Below are 25,079 nucleotides of genomic sequence, written 5' to 3'. Positions count from 1 at the left end.
GCATTTATCCCTCCTTGCTCTGTCAATAACATTTCCATATATATACATATTCCTTTTAACTTTATCTGTTAAACTGAACGAAGTGTTGCTGATTATGATACATGTAATTTATCTAAACAATATATATATACATAATTTTTATATGGTGGACAAGCAAAACAGAACCAATTCAACTCCTGCCGTTATTTGATCTCCTCATGTGACTGCTCCTTGCTCGGCGGAGGCAGTTTATCGGCTCCGGGTGTGTCTGCATCTGGTTCTGGAACTTTTGTTTCTATTGTAGAAATACAAACTCATGTACAGCAGTTAGTTGTTCAAAAACATTTCCTATAATTCTATTTTTAATTTTTCTAATGGAAGTCCATTATGGGACCCTAGAAATGTAAGTGTAAGCATGAATCTAACCGTAAGCATTAGGTGCAAAGTTAGCTGTGTCAGAGTGATACACTGTACTCACCTTGCTTCTGGAAACATAGGACCTGAAAATTGTATGCGTTTCAAAAATGTTTGTATTATAATTGATCTATTTAGTGCTTGTGCGGATTTTAAATTTTTGTTTTGAGTGTCCCATTCCTTATTCTGAGCTGATTTCAACCTTCAACCTTGATTTAATATTCACACTACATCCCTCCTTGCGCATTGCTTCAGCCATGCGCATTAGAATTAACCAATCCTAACAACGGTGTAGTGCAACCAAGTTGAAGTTCCTTTCCTTAATCATCTGTACCTAAACCAATCCATTATGAAGATATATGAAGACCAGTACATACAAAACCAAAGGTCGATAGTTGTGGGTCTATGCAGCCGTCTTGAGACCACGCTGTAGTTAAATGCAGTAAACCGTAAATGTTTCATGAGTCAGATGCGCCGTAACTTATCAGAGTAAAAATAAATATCAGACTATGAGACGCTGACGTTGTATCAAAGCGTTACAGCAGTAGCAGTGGCATTTGAAAGGTTAACCCTCTACTGCTGAATCTAAATTGAGCCTATGTTGTCCCTGGCGAGCAGATGTATTGCTAATCCCTTTCCTATCTTATAAACCTAAAAAGATGAAAAAAGGGAAATTAGAAAGTTAAAATTTGTATGTTCAATATCACTTCTTTGTAACCGTATCTGGTTCCAACAGCTACCTTTATTATACTACCCGATTGTCCTACACTATATGCACATCTGGGCATTAAATATAGGGTGATATTCTAAAACAAAACAAAACCTGAACCTAAAATAAAAATTCAGAAGTTATTGGATAAAGCCAAGTTATTGAAAGTTAATTATAACGAACCATTTTCTAATTATCTTAGTTTTATATGTGGTATGCTTTCAATATCCCCTCGTGTATGTAACAGTCGAGTAACCTCCATTATTTTGGTGGCTCTGGCACACACAAGAGGACATTTACACATGGTATATGAATCCACCATTTGTTTTCATTCTATATTTTACTTATTTTTATTTTCATTTTATTTTTATCTCTATATACACATTCGTAAGAAAAGCACGAACGAAGATGCATCATAACATGCATCAACAGACCTAAAAATAAGCATATTATTCAACAATTTGAGACCTCAGATGGGATTTCTTCCTGCGGAGCCCTTCATTTTCTAAAGGGTCCGCAGAGAGGTCTGTTGAGTGGCAAGGAGTTCTTACACATTCAGAAGTGTTGCTGAGGACAGCTGCCTCACAACAAACCAAAAGCCTTTTTTAACCATATGGTCATCTAAGTCATCATTCCTTAAGATGTCATAAATATGGGGTTGGCCGTTCCTTATCACTTGCGTTTCTCTGCGCTTCTCTGGGGATAAAGGATAACGGGCCCAAACCAACACAGGACCACAAAGGAGCAGAGTGAGAACTGATTTCCACTAACCTCAAAGGATTTTGAACGACCCTGCAGAATAACAGGGTGACAAGACCACATGGGAAAATACAAACATACAAAACTTAAATTTGAACATTATCAAAAATATCTTAATATTAAAAATCTGCATTTCAATATTAGGCATCATACTTCTGTTGTTACCGTAACGTTTTTTATAGTTTGAAATATATATTTTAATCGTTCTTATTTTGGCTTTTTCGGACCTCGTCAGGTTTGTTGAACTATGCATTTCTACCGCTTGTCCTCAGGATCCTCTATTGGGGGGGACTCTTCTGCTCTCCTATGAGGCAGGTTATCCCAAAACTCTTCTAATAAGAATTCCCAGGCCTGGTTAATCCCCGGACTTCTGTGGACGAGCGGTATGCATGCTATGGACAACTTTAAAGGCTAACCGTTCATGATGCGGAGTTTAGATAATTATTCCTATCTTAAGATCACCGTGTAACTGTCGTATAGGGATCTGGTTTGATGCAAGACCCCTGGGTTGGTGTCCTTTTGTAGGACTTCTTTCGGTTCTGGAATCCGGCATTCCTAATTGTTGAATACAAGATATTGCATGCATATTGGTGGTATGATATTATATCTATTGCAATCGCTCCAATGGAAGCAATAGTTGACCTTTGAACACCTCACGCAGTGTTATTCAGTCTATTCGTATGTAGTAGCTGATTATAGTAGAATTTAACCCATGTACCTTTAATATTCGCAAAAAACGTATTGTAATTGTGTCTACCGCAGTTGAGCTAACTCCCTCCTTGGGCACCGTTTAAAACCATGTGCACCATTTATTAATTAGACATATTATTCTAGCAGTTGAACCCCGTGTCTATTTGAACCAGCCTGGTTCTCTACCTGTCTTGCTACACAAAACGCATGTTGAATAGACAGAAGCGCTCAGCAACCTGAAAAAAAATAATAATTACTGTCCGTGTGTTTGGCATTCGTTCTTATACTGCCATTTCCTGGAGAGAGAAAGAATTAAGATCAATGCAGAGAAGTAAAAAGATGAGTGTTTGGCAACTATAATGCTTGTGTTGCCACCTTGTGTTGCTTGTGTTGCCACCTCCTAAAGAGAAATGAGAATTAATATTTTATGCACAGAAGTAAAATGATGATCGTGGGCAACTGATCGTTGTGTTGCCACTCCCTGATTAGAAAAGAGAATATTTGTAGTAATGTTAACGATTAAAAATGATGAATGTCGGGCATCCATTACTGCTCGGGTTGCCAAGGCCTGACGAGAAAAGAGAACAAATTTAGTACGAATGCAAGAGATCGGCTACTTGGAAAGCTGGGGGTCGTCTAGTTGGGACTCATAATAGTTATATATTTGTGGTACATTTGGAGATGTTGAGATGTAATTGGGAATAATCTCGTGTTAACGAGTAGGGGGCACTACCAAGAACTACAAATATGGCTGTGGTGCATACTACATACGTATCAGCCGACTACAGAAACTTCTTTGAGTTCTATCTGTCCGGCTGAAAATTGTGGTACCTTATAACATAAGGCTACCACTTAACCGCAATTTGTGTTCTCAATACACTATGGCTCTGCGCTGTGTGTACATTTATATGTAAACAAGTTATCGTTGTTAAAAATAGCGACAGAGAGAGAGATGTGTCGTGGGAGAGGCTGGGGGGTGGTCTTTATGATGAGGGTTTAGAGGGAGGAAGATTGGTGGTGGGGATGGGGTTCATTAAGACAGTGGAGGAGGAGACGCGGAGAAAGACGGGGTTGGAGTGAGAGAGAGATGGAAGGCCAGTGAGGGGACAGGGTGTTAGACTGGGCCTGGAGGGGGGGTGGTGGGGACTTTTACGAGTGTAAAGGGTTAGGAGGGACTTGTAGATTAATAATTCATCGTTTTTAATAACAAAATATCAACAGACTTGAATATAAAAGTAATCATGCAGTCTTGGATGTTATTAGCGGATCATCAGATAGGTGGTATTTACTCTGACCGTCCGCAATGGAGCTATTGCTTAGGAACACAGACCGTGCCGGCCTCAGGAAAGTTCAGAAGAATGGGAGAAGTTAAAGATAATAATGATTGGAACTCTCGTTAATGTTCTTTTGTGGCTCGATCTTCACAGAGACCGACAGTGGAGGACCTTACCTCGCACCCATAACCATGAACAATCGTTAACGACAAGTACTCAAAACGACGCCAGTGGGGCATTTAAGACAAAGCTATTCTGTGGGGAAGGGGGGGGGGGGGGGGGGGGGGGGGGGGGGAAAAGGGTGGGGAGGGAATTTACGAGAGGGGGTTTAGGCGGGAGGAAGAGACGAGGAGATCTACGAAGGGGGGGATTTGGGGGGGTTGGATTCACTACCAAGAACTACAAATATGGCTGCGGTGCAAACTACATGCGTATCAGCTGACTACAGAAACTTCTCAGAGTTCTATCTGTCCGGCTGAAAACGGTGCTACCTTATGGCATAAGGCTACCACTTAACCGCAATTTGTGTTCTTAATACACTCTGTTTCTGCGCTTTGTGTAAATTTATATGTACACAGATAGCCCTATGAGATCCTTGGATGATAAGGGGAACTACAAATAGAAGTCATTGTTGTTAAAAATAGCGACAGAGAGAGAGATAGAGAGAGGTGATGTGGGAAGGGTGGGGGTTCGTTCTATTCTCTGGGGAAGGGGGGGGGGGGGTCTTTATGAGGGGGGGTCTTTATGAGGGGGGGGGGTTGGAGATAGGGACTAAAGGATGGGGAAGGAATTTAAGGGGTGAGGGAGGGCCTATCTTTAGACAGGCAGGCAGACAGAGAGAAAGAGCGAGGAATTGGGAGTTACAAGATTGTACAACGTTAATTACTTTTCAATATTCCATATTGAAACTGTGGAACAACCTTCCTGGTTGCCCAAAAGCAATATGTCTGTACAAACAAAGTGGATTTACAGATTTATCACATGTATACATAAATATTGTTCTCCCATAGATGTTGAATTCTATTAGTTACAAAACTATAGCCAAAATATTATGCGTCAGAAACTATTGCTTTACCGATGGTTTTCAACTTAATGCTATGGATTTATTGATTCGTAGAGGATGAGGGCACTTAATGAGCGTGCGGAATACCTCAAATATTGGAATGAAATATACAATATAATACTTCCAGCTATTGACTAGTGAAATGTGACAATTATATACAATTGGCTGAATAAGTAACTGCCAAAACATTGTTATTATTTGAAACAGATGGATTTTTAAGGGAATATTTTTATGGAGAGAGAACATATTTCTAGAGACAGACAGACAGACAGAGCACACCGGGGGTCCCTTTGTGCAGGCTACCATTGCCTTATCAAAACACCCAGGTCAAAAATGACACTTGTTGTCTTCAATAAGTGTGTGCTGAGAGAGAGAGAGAGAGAGAGAGAGAGAGAGAGAGAGAGAGAGAGAGAGAGAGAGAGAGAGAGAGAGAGAGAGAGAGAGAGAGAGAGAGAGAGAGAGAGAGAGAGAGAGAGAGAGAGAGAGAGAGAGAGAGAGAGAGAGAGAGAGAGAGAGAGAGAGAGAGAGAGAGAGAGAGAGAGAGAGAGAGAGAGAGAGAGAGAGAGAGAGAGAGAGAGAATGTAACACTTAAGTCGAGGCCCCCTGTTGCTCTTGAGCAATGGCGTTTGTTTCAAAAAGGGCTCCGACTACAAAGACTGTGGAGGTACGAACAAAGGAAACGCACGTTTCCAAGACGCGTTGTCCCTTTAAATCGTACACCACGTGGTACATCCAAAATGCTGCAGAAACAAACTAGTTTTGGATCTCTATAAGAAGTATGAGATTCCAGCAAGTTTGTCCCCACGGCGGGTTAGCGAGGGACTTGATAGCAGATGGGTTGTACTGCGTAAGTGCTACCTCTACGGCTGCGTTTTATACTAACCAAAATTGCACATTAGATGTTACATGAACCGGGCTGTGAGGAATCAATTAGATTTGAACTCCTTGGCTAACGCCGGCCAAGCCTCCGGTTCAATATGCAACTAAGCTAGATTAACGTTAAAAACCTGACCTTTCCTCGCCCCGCCGTAAGAGTTCGGAAGTTTATGGTCGGTAATAAATATACCTTATGGTGGCCCGGCTGAACTCGAAGCTTATCACCAAATAAATAACACTTAACCACAGGTAATACGTCTCCCACGTTGGTACAAACATTTAGATCTAATCAGGATTGGATACAGTCTATCTACAAACCCATATAAAACACACTCCCAGCCCTTTACTTCGTGAGCTCGTTATTCAATTTCAATCTGTTAGCGTATCCTAGGCCGTTCGTCTAACCGGCTGTATGAATTTAAACCAGTCCGAGATTACACGTCCCCGCAACCAGTCGAAGGCAGTACAAGCTATTCACCTAATGTTACTAATCTAACTATACAGAGTTTAGTCATTGACAACAGGTTCTGTTTACCTTTCTTGTGGCGCCTGTAAGTAGCTTGTACTGCTCCCGACGGCCCCGCGGTCGCAAGTCTCGGTCCGGAACTTTCCAATCACGTCAGGGCTTCACCAAATTGCAATGTACTTATTGGAAAGAGGGGTCGAATCCAAAGGAATAGCTTTAAAGAGACTTTATTTGTATAAAGTATTTTCGGTATGGTAAACTGATGCTCTGAAGTAAAGAGAGATTGAAGATGTGTTCTAAGCACGTGCGAGAGTGTTCTCCTAGCTGATCCTAGCCACAAACCCACGTATGTCTAATCGCTGCCGAGAGAGCTCTAAAGTTTTCGTGGCCAGGTGGTCTTCTTTATGGACTCAGCGAGGACCGGAAGACTTGGAGAGGAACCGGTGTGACGTAATCCTCGGTTTTCCTCGCCTGGTCTGTGATGCTGCCCTCTGTGGCTAAAGTATCTATTGCAGCCTTCAGTAATGTCCTGCTTTCCCTTGTGGCTATGTGTAGTATTTACGGCTTATATATTTGGTCCTACCCCCTATTGGTTAAGTGAGGGAAATACAGCTTGTGTTCCTAAAATACGTAACACGTCTGAATGCGTCACAACAGATCCCTGCAGAGGGACCTTAAGAGTCAGGACTGTCCATTGAAGCCGAGCCCTCCCCGACATCGTAATGGCGCTGACGCTCCCTACCTTTTCCCCTCAGATCGTGAAGGTGCTGAACCTGTACACCCCGGTCAACGAGTTCGAGGAGAGGGTGTCCGTGTCCTTCATCAGGACCATCCAGGTACTTCACCGCACACACGTCTCTTTTGTACAGATCTATTTTAGGATCATTCTTAGACGTTTTAAGTGGTTTTACATAGTGATTGGTACATGGCCGTATACTTTGTATGATGCCATAGTATTTATAGTCTAAGTTGTATGTTTTATAGTTTGTAATGCTTGGCTTAGTTAAAGGTCCCATGACATGCCACCAGGTGTGAGTTTGATTATCCGTTACAAGATGTTTTGAAAATCTGCCCCTTATGACATCACAAGGGGGCGTGTGCACATACTGTGTGCTTGGTAGATCAGTCTTCCAGCCTACCCAGTGGACTGTAGCAAACGTGGCTCAATCTATCCGTCAGACATCTAGGTGGACACGCCCACTTGTGATGTCATAAGGGGCAGGTTTTCAAAACGGCGTGTAACTGCTAATCGCACGCACACCTGGTGGCATGTCATGGGACCTTTAACACCTCAAAATACAAACAAATGGATGTCCTGTGGCCTCTGAGAGGACTTGGCCTGCCTTGCTTTATTGACGTCTCTACGGGGTTTATTCTTCGTCATTTCCCTGTACCCTCGTCCTCGCCCGCAGACCCGTTTGCGCGGCCGCTGCGAGTCGCCCCAGCTGCTCATGGACACCAAGGTCATCTACCCGGTGACCTTCCCCTTCAACCCCTCCGCCCTGGCCCTGGAGACCATCCAGATCCCCAGCTCCCTCAACCTGGGCTTCCTGGTCCGGGTCTAGACCCAGGACACACACACACACACACACACACACACACACACACACACACACACACACACACACACACACACACACACACACACACACACACACACACACACACACACACACACACACACACACACACACACACCTTGAGACATACACACGCACACCTTGAGACATACACACACACGCGCGCGGGCACACCCATACAATCGCAAACACACACACACCTCTCCACACATACACACAAACACACATCTTGAGACACAAACACACACACACACACACGCAAACATAAACACACAAGCGTATATTATAAACACCCATTGGCACAATCACCATCTTCTCAAATGCATCTGTATAATACTCATACACATGCAGACAATTACACATTCATGAATACACGCAAACACAAACATATACACACAAAGTATACATATATAAATATAGATCTATAAATATCATTAATTAAATGTATCATTCTAGGATGTCCTATTTATTTATTGAGTATCACTAACCCGTGGTTTTCATGTGAATGCGTGTTGGATATTACACTAGTCCCACGATAGCTGCTTGTATGTCAGACAGCATTAACTTAAGCATTAGTACGTAGTGTGTACTAATAATTTGACATGTGGTTTTGAAACTAGCTGTTGGTCGTTGTTTAGCTTTGGTATCTTAGCGCAGAGCTCTTGGTTAGCTTCGCCCCGTAAAGCTCACGCCTCTGGGAGAGGAGCTGGAGCAGTGATGTAGCGTATTGCGGAGTGCGTTTTAGGAAGGATGAGGTGTGTTGAAGGTTTCAGAGCTTATTAGGAATCTCTGTGTTGAGAGCCATTGTTTAAGAGTAAACACTACACCCGTAACATAAAAACATATCAGCCCAAACTAAACGATCACAGACCAGCTCAACAAACTGAATTTCAAGCTTTTTGAGATCCAAGCTATATTGTTTTATAGTTAATGTAGTGTATTTATATTGTTAACTAATGTAGTTGACTATATAACGATATGTAACATTGAGAGTATTATCGGTACCACACACACACACACACACACACACACACACACACACACACACACACACACACACACACACACACACACACACACACACACACACACACACACACACACACACACATTACTATGACCAGCTCAAAATAAATTATTTCAGTATTATTATTGTTGTTGCGGACGGTGAGATTGGTCTTCCCTCAGGAGCTTGTTGTCCTAGCGCTTCTGGACACGTCCACTGTTGCATGTTTTATGTCCACTGTTACATTCATGTTGCTTTGTGTTTTATTTATTCCATCACCGCTCTGTTTTGGACCTCTTGCGTTACCTGCCTCAAACCCACCTGTAAAGACCCTCATGCCTTCCCAATCTGTGGCCAAAAAAGGAACAAAGTCAGCTTTTATGTCCCAAAACGGTTTTGTTTATTTCTCTGTAAGTTGACTAATTTTTTTTTGTGTTGAAATAACCCAGTCCCTTGCCTTGTATTTGGAGGACTGTGACGCTAGCTTGGTACAGGTGGTTTAGCTTTGAAGGTAGCTGGCCTATAGGACAGGACTTAGTTGTTTACCTGCTAAATTCCCATGCTGTTCCCCTCTTACTCTGGTCTATTCTCCAGTGGAAAACCAAAGGTGTCTCACTGTCTACCAAGTCCTGGAGCATCTACCTTCACAGCTTGTTACTTGGTGGAAACACAATTACATGAGCAAGATATCTGGCTAGCCTGCTTTCAGCCGGCCTTTGCTTGGCATGACTTCCACGGACACACAGTAATATATCAGCTAGTTACTCAGAACCTAATTTGGTATTCATTTATCTCGGATTTAATATGGCGAACACAAGAAGAAACACTGTCTAGATTAGGGGTTTTATGAAGTCTGCCCATTGTTTTGTGATAATTAGACCCTTGTGTTGAAGGCCTTCTAGTCTCCTATATCATTACCTTATGCATCCTTACTATTCATCCCACTAACAGTAGTATTCACCGAAAACCAATTATGCCTGTACACATTAGTTTGAACCTTGATTGCCCTTTGACCTCACCCTTTTACAAGATAATTTCATTTTGGTAGGCGTGTCTCACATCAGGTCCCAAAAAAGTCACCAGCCAAAATGAGCTCCCTCGCTCTGAGTGGAGCTCTCAAAGGTGGATTTGGAGACTGCTGGTCGAAATACGGGTGCTGAGAAAGATATCTGACCAAACTGAAATATACAATTAAAAGCCAAGACTAGACCCTTCTCGCTCAGACAGGGACGAGCTAGAAATTATGATGTATTTTTGTTAATTATTTAGTTGTTGTTTTTTTATGTTGTGTGGTCTTTTAAATAAATACATACTGTCATATCTCATATCTTACCAGAGCTTTCGAAAATACCATTTCCTTTTGCAAATGTATATTTTGAGGAACAATAGGCAGTTCCAGGTTTTGTTTAAATGGAGAAGACGTTTCTACATACTGGATGAAATGTAGAGCTAATGAACGATTTAACCATATGAATGTTCAGAAATTGTAAAAGATTCGTACGTCAATTTAAGCTGCACATGATTTGGGCAAGCCTTATCTGAATTATTTGCTATCTGAATGATTTCAACGAATCACTTGCAATGCTTTTATTCCATGTCTGTCAAAGCAGTATTTTTGTTGCTGGTTTTCACTGTAAAATGGATTTGAACATCTGCAAAATGTTCATTTTTTTTTCGATTCGGTGTCCTTTGTGCAAACATTACGTGTTTTTAGATATGTTACTTTGTTATGCTGTAGGTCATAATGCACTTTTTAAAAAAATATCGCAGACAACTTCCTATCAATGCAAATGGTCACATGTAAAAAAAGAAAAAAAAGATTCCACGCTGTCTTAAGCCTTTTTATTTCGTAGGTCCTCGCACCTCATTGCAGAGCGTCAAACACATTCCCTGCAGAGCTACGAAGAGGCTCTCCTCCCCTAGTTTAGCTCCCCCCGCTCCCTATTACGTGTTACACAGTGAACTGTGAACGGCCCCCTTTTGTTTCAGCCAGACGCCCCCATAAGGGCATTGCTAGGCCGCGTGGAAAACCTGGCCTAGATTCAAAGGGAGAACCCTGTTCGCAGACTTTTGTCAAGCTGGCTCATCTCAACCCCGCCTAACCTGGGCTTCCCCCGGGGTCTGACTCTACATGCCGTTCCCTCGTTCACTTTTAGTTTTCCCCGACGGAGAGACTGCTGTATATTGAGGAGTACACACGATGAAGGATCATGTTATCATCAGCACTAGCTTCCACGCCGATACTTTGAAATCCCCAGACACCCGGCTGGGGAACATCCTTGTCTTCATCTGTGCTGCCTGGTACCGTACCGGTGCAGACCAGCTAAGACCGGTCGTCCCCACTCCCGCCTAGTCTCACGCCAAAACCCGTGTAAAAATTTGACAAACTTGACCGTTTGTAATTTCTGGTAGCTGTGCTTTGTGAATGTCTTCACCAATACGAAACTTTGAATACGTTTAAAATGTCAAATGTGTAAAAGTTAAATAAATGAATTCAGCATTGACTGTCAAGGAGAAGATGTCTTGTTTATTATTGATATCCTGAAGCCTTGTTGCTTTAAACTTTAGCAGTTTTCTTAGCAAGAAATGTTACAATTGCCAATTCGTTATGTTCCCTCAGTCCAATGTCATAAACATTTTTGACAACTGTAGGAATATATATGTTGTCTATGTTAACTGCATATTTTGTCAGCTATATTTGGCATAATCGATTTGAATCAATATTCAAAGCCTGCATAAAAAATATATAATGATTGGGAGTGCATGCCTCCAACAGAGCATGATGATAAAATAGCTCATATTTTCCAGTGAACAGGATACTGAGATTTGGATGTAATTATCTTAGTCCAACAATGCAGAAGTATTATAATTGTATTGAATTATTAAACCATGAATATACCTTTTTATCGACCAAGTGATATTGTGAAGGCCACCCATATTGTGAAAACGTATCTTTTGAGGTCACCTGCCGGTCCTGGAGGTCATTCAGGGACCATGCTGGGCTCCTGGAGGTCACTCAGGTAAGGCGGGGGCCTAGGGGTCATTCAGGTAACTGGCTGGGCTCCTTGGGGTACCCTGCTGGTCTGGGGGTCATTCAGGTACCTGGCTGGGCTCCTGGGGGTCAACCAGGTATCAGCTAGGGTCCTCGGGATCATTCAGGTACCCTGCTGGGCTCCTGGCCCGAGGGTTAATCCCTCAGCAGTGCCACAACTTTAATACCAGGATAAGGAGCTTAACCCCGTCTCCCAGTCTCTCCTTCCAATCCTCTCCACTCTCACCCACAAGCCGCAGGGCAGAAGACATCTTCAATAGAGACCAATTCAACTGCTGAGGTAAGACGTTATTCCTTACTGTCTTGCAGCAGGTCTACCCGGACGTCTGTGTCCTGAAACGATAGATCCATTGACATTATGTTTTGTTTGTGTGAAAACATTCAGGATGCTTTGCAGTACTAGTACTTGGATAAAATATATTGGAGTGAGGATGTGAAGAACTGTAAACGGTAAAGTGGCCTTTGTAAAAGGGTGATTCACGTTTCTGGTAACTGGGTGCTTCGAAGTTGCGGCATCTATGCTGTACTCAATGCTGTGATCAATACTTATTATCAGACCCGCATCTGACCTGAGTCAGATGTATGTTGTTGTCATCCACGCTTCAGACAACAACATGAAAACATGCCCATGCATGTACCTACCAAAACATTTAGCTGGTATGCTTCAATGTTTGGTGTTTGAGGCTTTGAATTATGGATCTTAAATGTGACTTGATTAAGCTCAGTGTGAACGGTTGTACTTTTTCTTTCCCAGAATAACTTTGTGCCATTTTGGTTCTTTGGAGCTCAGAGGGATCAAACTGAGATTAGTACTTATTCTGAGTTCAGCTTCTCCGCCAACAAATACACACACACACACACACACACACACACACATAACCACACACAAAGACGCACGCACACACACAACGGTACACTTTACACATACATGAGCGCACACACAATTCTTAAGTTATTAGTTATTATTATTATTATTTTTATAGGCCAAAACTATGCATGTATTCTGTGCCCGCACTGTGTGTGTGTGTGTGTGTGTGTGTGTGTGTGTGTGTGTGTGTGTGTGTGAGTGTGTGTGTCTGTGTGTGTGAGTGAGTGTGTCTGTGTATTTGAGTCTGTGCGTGAGTGTGTGTGAGTGTGTGCGTGTGCGTGAGTTTGCGAGGGGCGTGTGTGTGCATGTGTGCGTCCGTGGCTGTTCTTTTGCTATCCGCATGCATATGTCAATTTCAACGTATGCATTCACGATGGATTGAAGTGTTCATCTCTACATGTGTATTCTCCGCAGGGGTGTCCATAACCAACCGCAGTCATGTGTGACCAGACGTTCATGGCCATCACCTTTGGCCCCTGCGACAGCTGCTCAAAGGCCAGCCCTCTGATGAACATCTACATCAAGAGTGACCCCATCAACTACTGCTCCTTCTGCATGGAGATGGTAGGACGCAGCACACAGGGCACCCCCCCCCCCAACCCCCCACCCACGGCGCTCAAAGGAATCTGCGATGGATCGGGTTTAACTTGAGTCTCGCTCAAACCACTCACGCAGAGATGCAAGGCTTCCATGTTCAGACGCCGTTGCTTGATGGCTATAGTTGAGCTACATAGGTTTATTAGAGGAAGCTGTCATACCCTTTTAGGACAGCCATAGCCGTACTGTTGAGCCATCCATGTGGGGAAAAGGCAAGGGGCATCTTCCTGTGTGTATGGGTATTGTGCTATTATTTCACTGGCACAGTGTTTACACACCGCTCTGCATAACTAGTCTCTGTGTGTATGGGTAATGTGCTATTATTTCACTGGCACAGTGTCTGTTTACACACCGCTCTGTATAACTAGTCTCTGTGTGTATGGGTAATGTGCTATTATTTCACTGGCACAGTGTCTGTTTACACACCGCTCTGTGTAACTAGTCTCTGAAATTACGATGTTTTTCTAGAACAGGGTCTTATATGGATCTTCGTTTAAGCTCTGTTGGCAACATAGTGGTTGGTCTATTGTTCAGCAATGTTTAAAAGTCAAACTCTAAACACATATCAGCTAATCAGTAAATGTACACTCAAGTAGATGCACGCACGCGCAACCACACACACACACACACACACACACTCACACACACACACACGCTTATCACACACACACACACGCTTATCACACACACACACACACACACACACACACACACACACACACACACACACACACACACACACACACACACACACACACACACACACACACACACACACACTTTTTCTCTCTCACACACACTCAGTCAAACATGTGTTATGTCGAGGGGCCATCCTCTTTAGTCTGTTGTCCTGTCCACAGCAACAGTCTTACAGCTGTATGTCTCAACTATTACACCTGTATATTTAGCAATCTCCACAGCTTTGGTAATACAGCTTATAACGCCCATTGAAATACTCGAGGCTCCGGCTCCTTTTACTGATGGTTTAATCACACCGTAGAACTACAATACAATACAGACATGAAATTAGTTTAACACACAAATAATTACCCAAGAGCATACAAATCCTTCACGGCAATCAAAAGGTAACAAAAACACAACACTAACCACTTTGCCTGCTTGTAGCCAATGGGGTTAAATTAAATCTTTCTTGTTGCCTGCTTGAAACATAGAACGTTTATAGAACATGACTTGTCTGCAGCTGCGACACTAGCTTCTCGAAGCTTCTCGACAAAACCCGCGAACAAGAAATAACACCGATACATTTACAAGAAATAACACGAGTCCACCTTGAGGTCAAAGACCGAATTACATATAATACCCCGCAGAGCAGGAAAACAACTGCCTGCAGTTACACTCCCACCATCAGACAACGTATGATTTCTAACAAACTTAACATAGTGAACAGCGTCTTTCCCAAAACAAAACATTGTATAATCAGACAATGTGGTTACATCACTTTCGCAAATGAATTTAACTTTTACTCAGCTTCAAGCAAAAGTACAGTTTTATGTATGGACCTTTCCAAATAAAATGGTCTAGTTGTGTATGTGCCTTTACTGTCTCGTGTTGTGTCACTAAGCAGTAGTTTGAGCTTTCTGACTTTCCCATCAACTCCTGGGAAGACTTCGGTAACCTTTGCCATCTTCCACTGATTTCTGGATGTGGCATCGTCTTGCAACAGGACTATGTCATTAACTTTAGCATTTCTCCTGTCCTTGTTCCATTTACTTCTCTGTTGCAGACTTAGCAAATACTCCTTTCTCCACCTGTCCCAGAACTCATTTGACAAGAACTGAACTCTCTTCCACCTCTTCTGCAGATAGAGATCTTCTCTTACGAACTCTCCAGGTGGCGGTTCAATGATTGACGATTTCATTGTCAGAATATGATTTGGCGTCAAAGGTTCTGGTCCTGATGGATCGTTGAGATACTCTGTGGTCAACGGTCGACTATTCACTATAGCCATTACTTCATATAGGAAGGTTCTCAGTGAAGAACTGTCTAGTCTTCTTGCAGATTGGTCTAGGATGGATGTAAGGACACTTCGGACCGTTCGTATCTGCCTCTCCCAGACACCACCCATGTGACTGGAAGCAGGTGGGTTCATGACAAAGCTGCATCCCAGTTCTTTGACACGTTCTTGCTCGATTTCTTTCATAAGTTCCTTGAATTCATTTCGTGCACCCACGAAATTCGTGCCTTGGTCACTTTGAAGCTGACTTACGTTGCCTCTTAAAGCAATAAAGCAACGCAGTGCGTTGAGGAAGGCATCAGAGGTAAGGTCATCCAACATCTCGATGTGGATAGCTCTTGAGCACATGCAGGTAAATAGGACCCCATATCTCTTGAGCTCTTTCCTGCCATCCTTCACATAAAATGGTCCGAAACAGTCCATACCACAGTATGTAAAAGGAGGGGTGGCTTCCATCCTCTCTAGTGGAAGGTCGGACATTTTTTGTTCTTGAGTACACTTTCTAAACTTCCTGCACTTAACGCATCGGAAGATAAAGGATGACACTTCACTGCTACAACCAAGAATCCAAATTCCGTTGGAGCGTAGTTCATTGATGGTCATTCCACGACCTTGATGTAGCACCTTCTCGTGGAAGTGCTTAATTAATAGGCGAGACACATGATGCCCTTTTGGAAGGATAGCTGGGTGTTTCACGTGGGGATGAAGTGCTGCTTCTGTCAATCTCCCTCCCACCCTCAGGATATCGTGACTATCGATGAATGGACTTAACTTGTGCAGCTTAGTTGAGTTATTCTCAGGCAGCTCTTTGCTTTGCTTCAGAGATTTTATTTCTTCACTGAACACTTCTCCTTGAACTGCATGGATTATGAATTGTTCAGCTTCCTGTCTTTCTTCGAGTGTAGTAACTTTATCAGATCCTGTCTTTGGACCCTTTATCTCCTTTGCACACCGCTTAAGTCTTGCTATGGCTCTTACCGCTGTCCTTAAGTCTGAAAACTTCTGTAAACGATCTGACAGTGACCTTTCCTCCTGTGCTTCAGTAGTGTGAACCTGTGCTCCTTTGAGTTCTGGGACCTCGTCATCAAGCTTTCCCACCTTAATTTCTTCTTCCTGAGGGAGTTCTCTTTGCCACAGGAAACTCGGTCCTGTAAACCAGTTGGACTCTACAAGCTCCTTTACAGTGCGCCCACGAGAGGCATGGTCAGCTGGGTTCTCCTTTGACGCAACATAATGCCACTGACTTGGCTCTGTGCTGGATTTAATCCGCTGAACGCGGTTGGCTACAAATACGTGGAACCGCCTTACGTCATTATTAATGTAGCCAAGAACAACCTTGGAATCAGTCCAAAAGTATTCACATAGGCCTTCCAGTTCTAGTTCACGCATAAGCATATCGCTTGTTCTTGTGGCGACTACAGCAGCTGAGAGTTCCAGTCTTGGGATTGTTGTTACCTTTGTTGGCGCAACTCTTGCTTTCCCCATAACAAGAGCACAATGTGGTTCTCCAGACTTGTTAACAGCTCTGAGGTAAGAACATGTTCCGTACCCAGACGCACTAGCGTCGCTAAAATGGTGTAATTCGTACTGCTGAACTTCCTTGATAGTCGAGGGTACATAGCATCGTGGTATCTCAACTGAAGACAGATTGTGTAGATCTTGTAACCAAGCTTCCCAACGCAGCTTGAGGTCATCAGGAAGTGGTTCATCCCAGTCCATCTTCTCCCGACACATCCTTTGCAGGATCTGCTTCCCGATCAAAATGAAGGGTGCAACAAATCCAAGAGGATCAAAAATTGAGGCCACTGTTGACAATACTCCTCTTCTGGTAAAGGGATTTTCCTTTACCTCGACTCTGAACTGGAACTTATCTGAGCTAAGGCACCACTGGACCCCAAGAGCCCTTTCTATCTTGGGTTCTCCGAGGGCCAAGTCCAGGTCGGTAGCACCATCTGCGCATTCTTTCTTTGGGATCGTGGCCAGCACCTCCTTGCTATTGGTAAGGAATTTGTGTAAGCGGAGCATACCAGTGCAGCAGAGATCTCTTGCTTCTTTGACTAGCTGGATGGCTTCTGCTTCATTGTCGACACTTGCCAGTCCATCATCAACGTAAAAGTTGCGTTGGATAAATCTCAAGGTGGCTTCGCTAAATTTGCCTGCTCCTTGTGCAGCGAGGTGCTTAAGCCCGAAGTTTGCACATCCTGGCGATGAGGCAGCACCAAATATGTGAACCTTCATGCGATACACTGATGGGGGAGCTTCCAGATTACCTCCTTCCCACCACAGGAATCTGAGGTAGTCTTGGTCCCTTGGTGCAACATGAAACTGATGGAACATACGCTCCACATCACACATGATGGCTACTTGCCCCTTACGGAAACGACACAAGACCCCTACGAGGGCATTGGTAAGGTCTGGCCCAGTGAGTAGATGTTCGTTCAGTGATGTGTTCCGATATTTTGTTGAACAATCAAAGACGACGCAAATCTTTCCCGGCTTTTGGGGATGATAAACTCCATGGTGAGGGATATACCATACTGTCCGATTGCACATATCCATCTCTGGAACCTTTTCAGCATCATCTCTTGCGATCATGTCCTCCATATAAGCCACATAATCATTGTGGTATTGTTCGTCCTTTGTCAAACGTTTCTCCAGGCATTTAAGCCGATTTTCTGCGTACGCTTTGTTGTTTGGCAGACTTGGCCTTTCTTCCTTGAAAGGCAATGGCATTTCGTAGTGTCCATTAGGCTTTTGCTTGATGCCCTCTTTAATCTTTGCCAAAAAGTTGATGTCTTCTTGTGACATTGAAACTTCTTCACTGGTCCTCTCAGTGAAATCTGACTCGAAGACTTTGATTATGTCTGCTGGAGTCATCATTTCTCTGACTTGGGTCCTGCAAACAAAATGGACTTCTGATTTGAGTTCAACGGAAGACTTGATTGCTGGTATGACTTGCTTTGTGATGATACGGTGACTCATGCCTATTTCATCATCATGTTCAAGGCCAGCATTGCTGCAGCCAACGATGCTCCAACCCAACGCAGACTTGAGCGCGTATGGCTGGTCCTCACTGCCACTAATGACGTCTCTGGGAAGAAGGGCTTGGGGGCAGTTATAGCCTATCAACAATCCTACTTCACAGTCAAGCTCTGGAGACATTTCATGCTCTAGATGTTCTAAGTGAGTCCATAACTTTGCAGTTGTACTCGTGGGTATATGAGATCTATTTGCTGGTAGATAATCCCTGGTATAAGTTGTTGGGAGGTTGATTATATTTTCAGAGTTAATGCCTCTTACTCGTAGACCGCTCACCCTTTGGCTGGACACAACCTTTTTGATTGATGTTATTGTTGACACTGTCAGTCTCACAGGCTCCTTCTTGACATTCAATGCCTCGACTGTATCCTTTAATATGAAGGTGGTGTCACTCTGAGTGTCGAGCAAGGCATACACTAGAACTTCTTTGTCTGGTTCAGCTGATGTGGAGACATAAACCGGGACAACAGTAGATGTATGAGTGGTACCTCTCTCTTGAACGACTCTGTTGGAGGTAGCTTGCATTGACTCTTGGGTACGTGACGGTGTGGACCCCTTAATTTTAGCTTCCTTGGTTTCGTTAGTTTGTCCACGTTCGGTTTCTCTTCTTTCTCCTTGGTTATACACCCATCGATCCTGATGCAAGCATGTAGGGTGGTTTCGTCCACATGAGTCACATATGCTCCTAGATGTACAGTATTTGGAGTTGTGGCCAGTCTTCAGACAGCCGAAACACAACTTCTCCAGTTGTACAAATTTAACCCTTTCTTCAACTGTCCTTTCCATCATTTTGAAACATGTATGGAGAGTATGACCTTGCCTCTTACAGAAAATGCACATGATGCTCGTCTTCTCACTTGAGCTAGTGGTGAAAGCCCTAGCACTGGGTTTCTGACTTTGTGGATATTCCCTTTCCTTTTGCTTAGCTTCTTGTGCTATTAGCTGCATTGCTGAAAAGGATGTGACTGGATTGCATGCAATTCGAGCCTCAAGGTTGAGAAACTGCACGAAGCAACTGAAATCAGGGAACAGTTTGTGTTCATCTTGGTGCATAGTGACTTTTCTGTTCCAATTTGCACCTAACCAATCAGGTAATTTGGCAGCTATTTTTTGGTTTTCCACACAGTCGTTAAGAGCTTGTAAACCTTGAACATAAGGCATGGCTGATTCGACACTGCTTAGAAAATCCGAAAACTCACGAAGATCTTCGCTGTCCTTGTGGCCGATTTTATGCCATGCGTGTATCTTGTCGCGGTATGCCTTACCAATAACAAACTGATTGCCGTATCTGTCCTCAAGTTTGTCCCAGGCGGTTTTGTAAGCCGTTTCTGTTGCTACTAGGAAATGTCCTTCAATAGCTCTTTTGGCTGGGCCACCCACGTACTTGCGCAAAAAGAAGAGTTTTTCTTGAGTTGGCAGGTTCTTCCGATCAATCAGAGTACAGAATGAAAGCTTCCAATCATTATACTTGAGAGGATCTCCTACGAAGACAGCCGGTTCTGGGATTGGGATACGATTGGCTGTAATCGCTTCAGCGAGTGTTCTCACAAGATCATTGGAGGCTTCATGAGAGGTGGTGAATGTGGGTGAGTGAGTAGTGGGAACCTTGGTAAATGGGACTTGTTGAATGGTAAGAGGTTGATTGGGGATGGCTTGCTGAACCATTGGAGATTGAGGGAAACTGGCTGGTTGAGGTGTGTATTTGGATGTGAACATTGAGGGATGTGGGGGAGAGGTCTTAGTGATGGCAGCTAGGTGTGGATGATAAGATGGATCAGGTATGGTTTGCTGAGCAGGGCTAGCTTGGGGAGGTGGTGCTTGTTGAGCAGGATATAAGGGGTTGCTTACAGGGTTGAGAGCGGATGGTTGGTAGAGGGAAACTGGAACCTTTAGTGAGGATGGATAGATGTCTCGACTCTGTTCAGTCAAAATGGCTGACTGGTGCGCTATCTCGTCATAATGATCTTCTGAGAAAATATTCAGCCTGGCTTGTGCTGCATTGTGCTTTATTATTTCCTCCAACCGTTCCACTTCTCGCCTTTTCTTTTCCAGCTCCGTTTTTCTAGCAGCGCTTTCTGAAATAAACTGAGTTCGTTTTCCAGTATTCTCCGCTTCAATTTCCTTTTCTTCAGCTTCTCTTTTAGCCGTTAACATTTGTTCCTCCACCTCAAGTTTCCGAATCTCTTCTTCTCGTTGATGTTGTTCTTTCATTATTTTGAGAACTTCTTGTGTAGCTGCAACTTCGGCCGCTGCTTGTAGTTTATTGTACCGTGACAGACTGGAAGAGGTGTTTGACTTACAGCTGGGTTTAAGCGAGCTTGCACTGGATACTGTGTTGTCAAACACTGACTCAGCTTCAGGCCAGGGTACAACTTCTGAATCTTCATTACCACTGAGGTATTGTTGAGCCCTTTTATTTGCAGTCACAGTGAGTGCATTACATGTGTCATTTATTCTCCGGATTTCAGGTTCAGGAGTAGCAATATCTCTTATTTTGAGGTAAGTTTCGTCAATCTGATCTTGGATAGAGTTGATTGTGCTTGCAACATCCTCAATCAGATCCACAGCATCATTTTCCCTAATGGTTCGTCTTAAGCCATTAATGTGATATTTCCACTTTCCATATAGCTTCACAAAATGTGTGTTCAGTTCACACAACCTTTCATCCAGCTGAGCCTTTCCTTTTTCAGTTAGCGTTCGTGGACGTTCGCTTCTTCTCATGTCTGGAGGCTGTTGTGTGATATATGCACCAACCTGGGATTGTGCGTCTTGTGCTGTCGCTTCAGCTTGCTCACCAGAGTCAGCTTGAGCTGGGGTATGTTCACCATCTTCTTGTGGGTCTCCATGCTTGGCTTCTTTAGTTGCCTGTGTAGCACTTACGCTTGTTTGTGACATGTTAAATGTTTATGAATGTGTTGACATTTAAATGAAATGTACTTCTCAAATGCGCTGATATGAAATAAAATCTATATGAAACCCAAAATAAATGTTTCACTTTCTAAATGCACAATATAGGCAATATACTGTGTAAGGCCTTTGGGATTGCCTTAGCTTAAACTTGTTTAACTACACATCAAGACAACACACTGCTGTAAAACCTGTTTAGAATGGCAATGTAAGGCAAATAATAATTGCTATGAAATCTTAGGTAGTCTTAATATGAAAAACCCACTTGTATGATATCACATCATGCAATAATACGATTTTAAACTTAGAACATCTTACACTTCAAAACACTATTTACTTAGCCACTTTGATTCTTACAACCAACCGCAAATCCAATATCCACTGTTACTTTAAGGCAGCACACAAATTAAATGTCCACAACGCAGCTTAAATGGCAGATTACTTGTGCTACTTTCAAGATGCGATCTTCAGCATTCTTGCTTATTTAGCCTTTAAAGGTTGTATAGGTGATTTGCTTTTTTGGCCATTTTTGCAAAATTACTTGAAATCCTTATCATAACCCGCTTACAGCCACTGAGTTAGAAGTACTGACATGAAAATTAAAAAAGTCAATCATCTGTGGAACGGGCAGGGCTCGAAAAACTCCAGCCAATCATTTCCATTGCCACCGAGTTGCATTGGACAGTAAGCACGTCAATCAAACGGTCGTACTGCACTCCCCCTCCCCCGCGCCCCGCGCGCGACCCCTTCGTGCAGTACTCGTGACCCAGAGCTCGTGACCCAGAGCAAGCTCCTGTTTGTTGTTATCCTGCGGTAGCTACTGGAACTAGTTAATCCACATTTGGACCTAGCAGTAGAAGACAATTTCGATGGCAGACAAGACGCCACCATCCCCACCACCACCACCACCACCAGCAAAGAGAAGGAAAACTCTTTTTCAGAGAGTAATTGATAATAAAAACGCTGAAAGAGAAAAACTGAAATCAAGAATAATCCTAGGCGCTGCTTTCGAACGTTGGCGGCAACTGAAGGACGAGAAGGGTCTAAAAACCGATGCTTGTGTGGCGGTTGACCTAGTTTCAAAGTTTATACCGTTTATACTCGGTAATACCGGTGTGGAGACGAGTGTATTACTCGGTGTGAAAATGTCCACACCGCGGCAACCCTAGTGAAAACCAGGACTTCCAATACAATTATATGAAACAAACATACATTTTCTAAAAATAGTAATGATTTATGTGACCGTTTAATGTTTATAACATCTGGTCCAACCATTGCAGCGAGAACGTATTCTCAGCAGGGGGTGCTGGGAAAAAAAACAACTCAGCCTGCACTAGACTCGCAACTCGTTACATTGATAAAAAAAGATGTATAGCAGCGCAGCTCAATTACACCAGTGCATGCGCGGACAGTTGAAAATCGATCGTTCACATCCAGCTGCTCACAGAACAAGTTTAGCGCACCACCGCTACCCTCACACTTTTTCATATAACCTTTCTTCAGCACTAGGTCATATGAGCATTAAATAAATGCTGCGTCTCAAAATGCCTTGGACAGCAGCGAGGATGACTCGCTTTGCCACGGGCCGAAACAGTTCGGAGCGACCACAGCCAGAGCGAACACAGCGGGGCAGAGGAGTGTCAGGAATAGTCTTTGGTGTACACATCAGTACGGCCTATTTGCACTACTGTTTAGTGGCAATGCAGTGTTTTATTCGATGCCTTTTTATTTTCGTATATTATTTCAATGAATACAATTTATTTATTCATAAAAAACGGATCTGGTCTTCAAATCTTTTTTCCAAATATAGGTCGTCTTACAATGGGGTTTGTGTTTATATTCGGACCAATACGGTACAGCGGGCGCTCACATGACGTTAAGCATTTCCTGGTGCATAATGTGACGCTTCAGAACCTAAAATCCCGTTTCTCCCCGTTGACACGACAACACATAACCGGCGTTTTCAGAAATCTCCACTTTGGCCGGAGTTTTTAGAAATGATCGTTTTCTGTGATAAGACAGGGCCTCGGACAGGGGGTGTTGCAGCACCCCCAGCACTCCTACTTCCCGCGGTACTGGGTGCAACTTACAGCTGAATGTAGTGCCATGTTGTTAAACGAAAACCTACGCTAGCCTGGCTCGCTCTCGCGCATCTCTGTTCGCGCTCGTGCATGATTGCGCGTCCAGGTACTTGGAATGGGTGGAGTCAGAGTCAGCGTTGAAGGAGAGGGGGTAGGACCATTTGAGTTGTGTATTTTCAAAATCTGCTGGCGTTTCGCAAATCACCTACCCAACCTTTAACGTCTTCTCCTTGTGATTCAAGCGCGACAGTTCTTATTGCGGTACCTCCTTCTAGCAGTGTGCGGTGACGTCGTCTTCTGTCCGCGCGCAGCTCCGTGTTAAGGCCATCTGCGCGCAGCTCCGTGTAACGTCCATCTTGGAGTCTTCACGATGCAGTGTAGTGTTCTACTATAACGCCCATTGAAATACTCGAGGCTCCGGCTCCTTTTACTGATGGTTTAATCACACCGTAGAACTACAATACAATACAGACATGAAATTAGTTTAACACACAAATAATTACCCAAGAGCATACAAATCCTTCACGGCAATCAAAAGGTAACAAAAACACAACACTAACCACTTTGCCTGCTTGTAGCCAATGGGGTTAAATTAAATCTTTCTTGTTGCCTGCTTGAAACATAGAACGTTTATAGAACATGACTTGTCTGCAGCTGCGACACTAGCTTCTCGAAGCTTCTCGACAAAACCCGCGAACAAGAAATAACACCGATACATTTACAAGAAATAACACGAGTCCACCTTGAGGTCAAAGACCGAATTACATATAATACCCCGCAGAGCAGGAAAACAACTGCCTGCAGTTACACAGCTGTATATTTAGTGTATTTAGTAGCTCAACAGCTATTGTAATACAGCTCTATATTTTAGTATCTCAATAATTGCACCTGTATATTTAGCAATCTCAACAGCTATGGCAATAGCCAGGTCTACAGCTGTATAATTAGTATTTAGTATCTCAACAGCTATAGTAATACACCTGTATATTCAGTATCTCGGCAGCAGCACAGAGTAGGCCTTCAGCCCTGACCTGGAAGGTTCAAAAAATGAAAATTGAGATTTCGAATGGCAGTGATTATTGTGAACAGGAAATTATTATTATTTGACTGTTGGGAGGTTACGGTAGGCCTTTGTACAATATTTGTATTTCGTTGTGTAACTGGGACATATATAATATAATATAATATAATATAATATAATATGAAAGAATATAATATAATATTTTATTTATAATACTTTATATTATATTATATTGTATTATATTATATTAAATATAATGCCTGAGACCGAGCACGATAGATGAGGGGCGTGACGTCAGCACGGCAGCAGCATCAGTTGGCCGAGGCGGGAGAGCCTTGGTGGCGGCAGAGGGAATCGGAGCGAAAGCGACCAAACACTCGGACGTCGTCGACCATTCCCTCTCCCCTCTGCGCTTCCTCCCTAAAGATGGCGTGTCAGGCTCTGCAGAGCGGCGAGTCCCTGGCGACGCTGAAGAACGAGAGCGATAGTCTGAAGAAGAAGCTCGAGGAGGAGCGCGCGAAGCTGCACGACGTGGAGTGTGAGTCCTGGGGATGGGAACGGGGTTACACGCACTCGCACACATGCACACACGAAAAACACGCAATCCTGAATGGTGATTCGCTTCCATAGTAGGCTACGATATTGACACTATTATTGATCTCACACGTTGAAACGCAGCGGCTACATTCGCGAGAGGGGTCGACTGATGCGCTCGTTATAGCT

General features: G+C 43.4%; 2 protein-coding genes across 2 annotated transcripts in view; both read left to right on the top strand.

Annotated features, from left to right (window-relative positions):
* The first annotated feature begins 6,839 nt into the window (after positions 1–6,839).
* Positions 6,840–11,333, top strand: LOC115558621 (unconventional myosin-Va-like). The gene is made up of 2 exons (XM_030376888.1): positions 6,840–7,066; positions 7,643–11,333. The coding sequence occupies exons 1-2, from the start codon at positions 6,953–6,955 to the stop codon at positions 7,793–7,795; spliced, it is 267 nt and encodes an 88-aa protein (XP_030232748.1). The 5' UTR covers positions 6,840–6,952; the 3' UTR covers positions 7,796–11,333.
* Positions 11,334–12,042: 709 nt separating this feature from the next.
* gnb5b (guanine nucleotide binding protein (G protein), beta 5b) overlaps positions 12,043–25,079 on the top strand; it is a 21,708-nt gene continuing 8,671 nt past the window's right edge. The window contains exons 1-3 of the mRNA XM_030376886.1: positions 12,043–12,148; positions 13,151–13,300; positions 24,783–24,894. Of these exons, the coding sequence (XP_030232746.1) occupies positions 13,175–13,300; positions 24,783–24,894 (238 nt within the window). The 5' untranslated portion in view covers positions 12,043–12,148; positions 13,151–13,174. The remainder of the gene's footprint in view (positions 12,149–13,150; positions 13,301–24,782; positions 24,895–25,079) is intronic.

Source organism: Gadus morhua, chromosome 14 (assembly GCF_902167405.1).
Source record: "Gadus morhua chromosome 14, gadMor3.0, whole genome shotgun sequence".
NCBI classification, from domain to species: domain Eukaryota; kingdom Metazoa; phylum Chordata; class Actinopteri; order Gadiformes; family Gadidae; genus Gadus; species Gadus morhua.
This window is presented reverse-complemented; position numbering and strand designations above follow the sequence as displayed.

What these genes read in the sequence shown, in the direction of transcription:
- LOC115558621 (XM_030376888.1), top strand. Translation starts at nt 6,953, where the DNA reads ATGGCGCTGACGCTCCCTACCTTTTCCCCTCAGATCGTGAAGGTGCTG. An exon ending in CCTTCATCAGGACCATCCAG is followed by an intron (nt 7,067 to 7,642) that starts GTACTTCACCGC and finishes CCTCGCCCGCAG; the next exon opens with ACCCGTTTGCGCGGCCGCTG.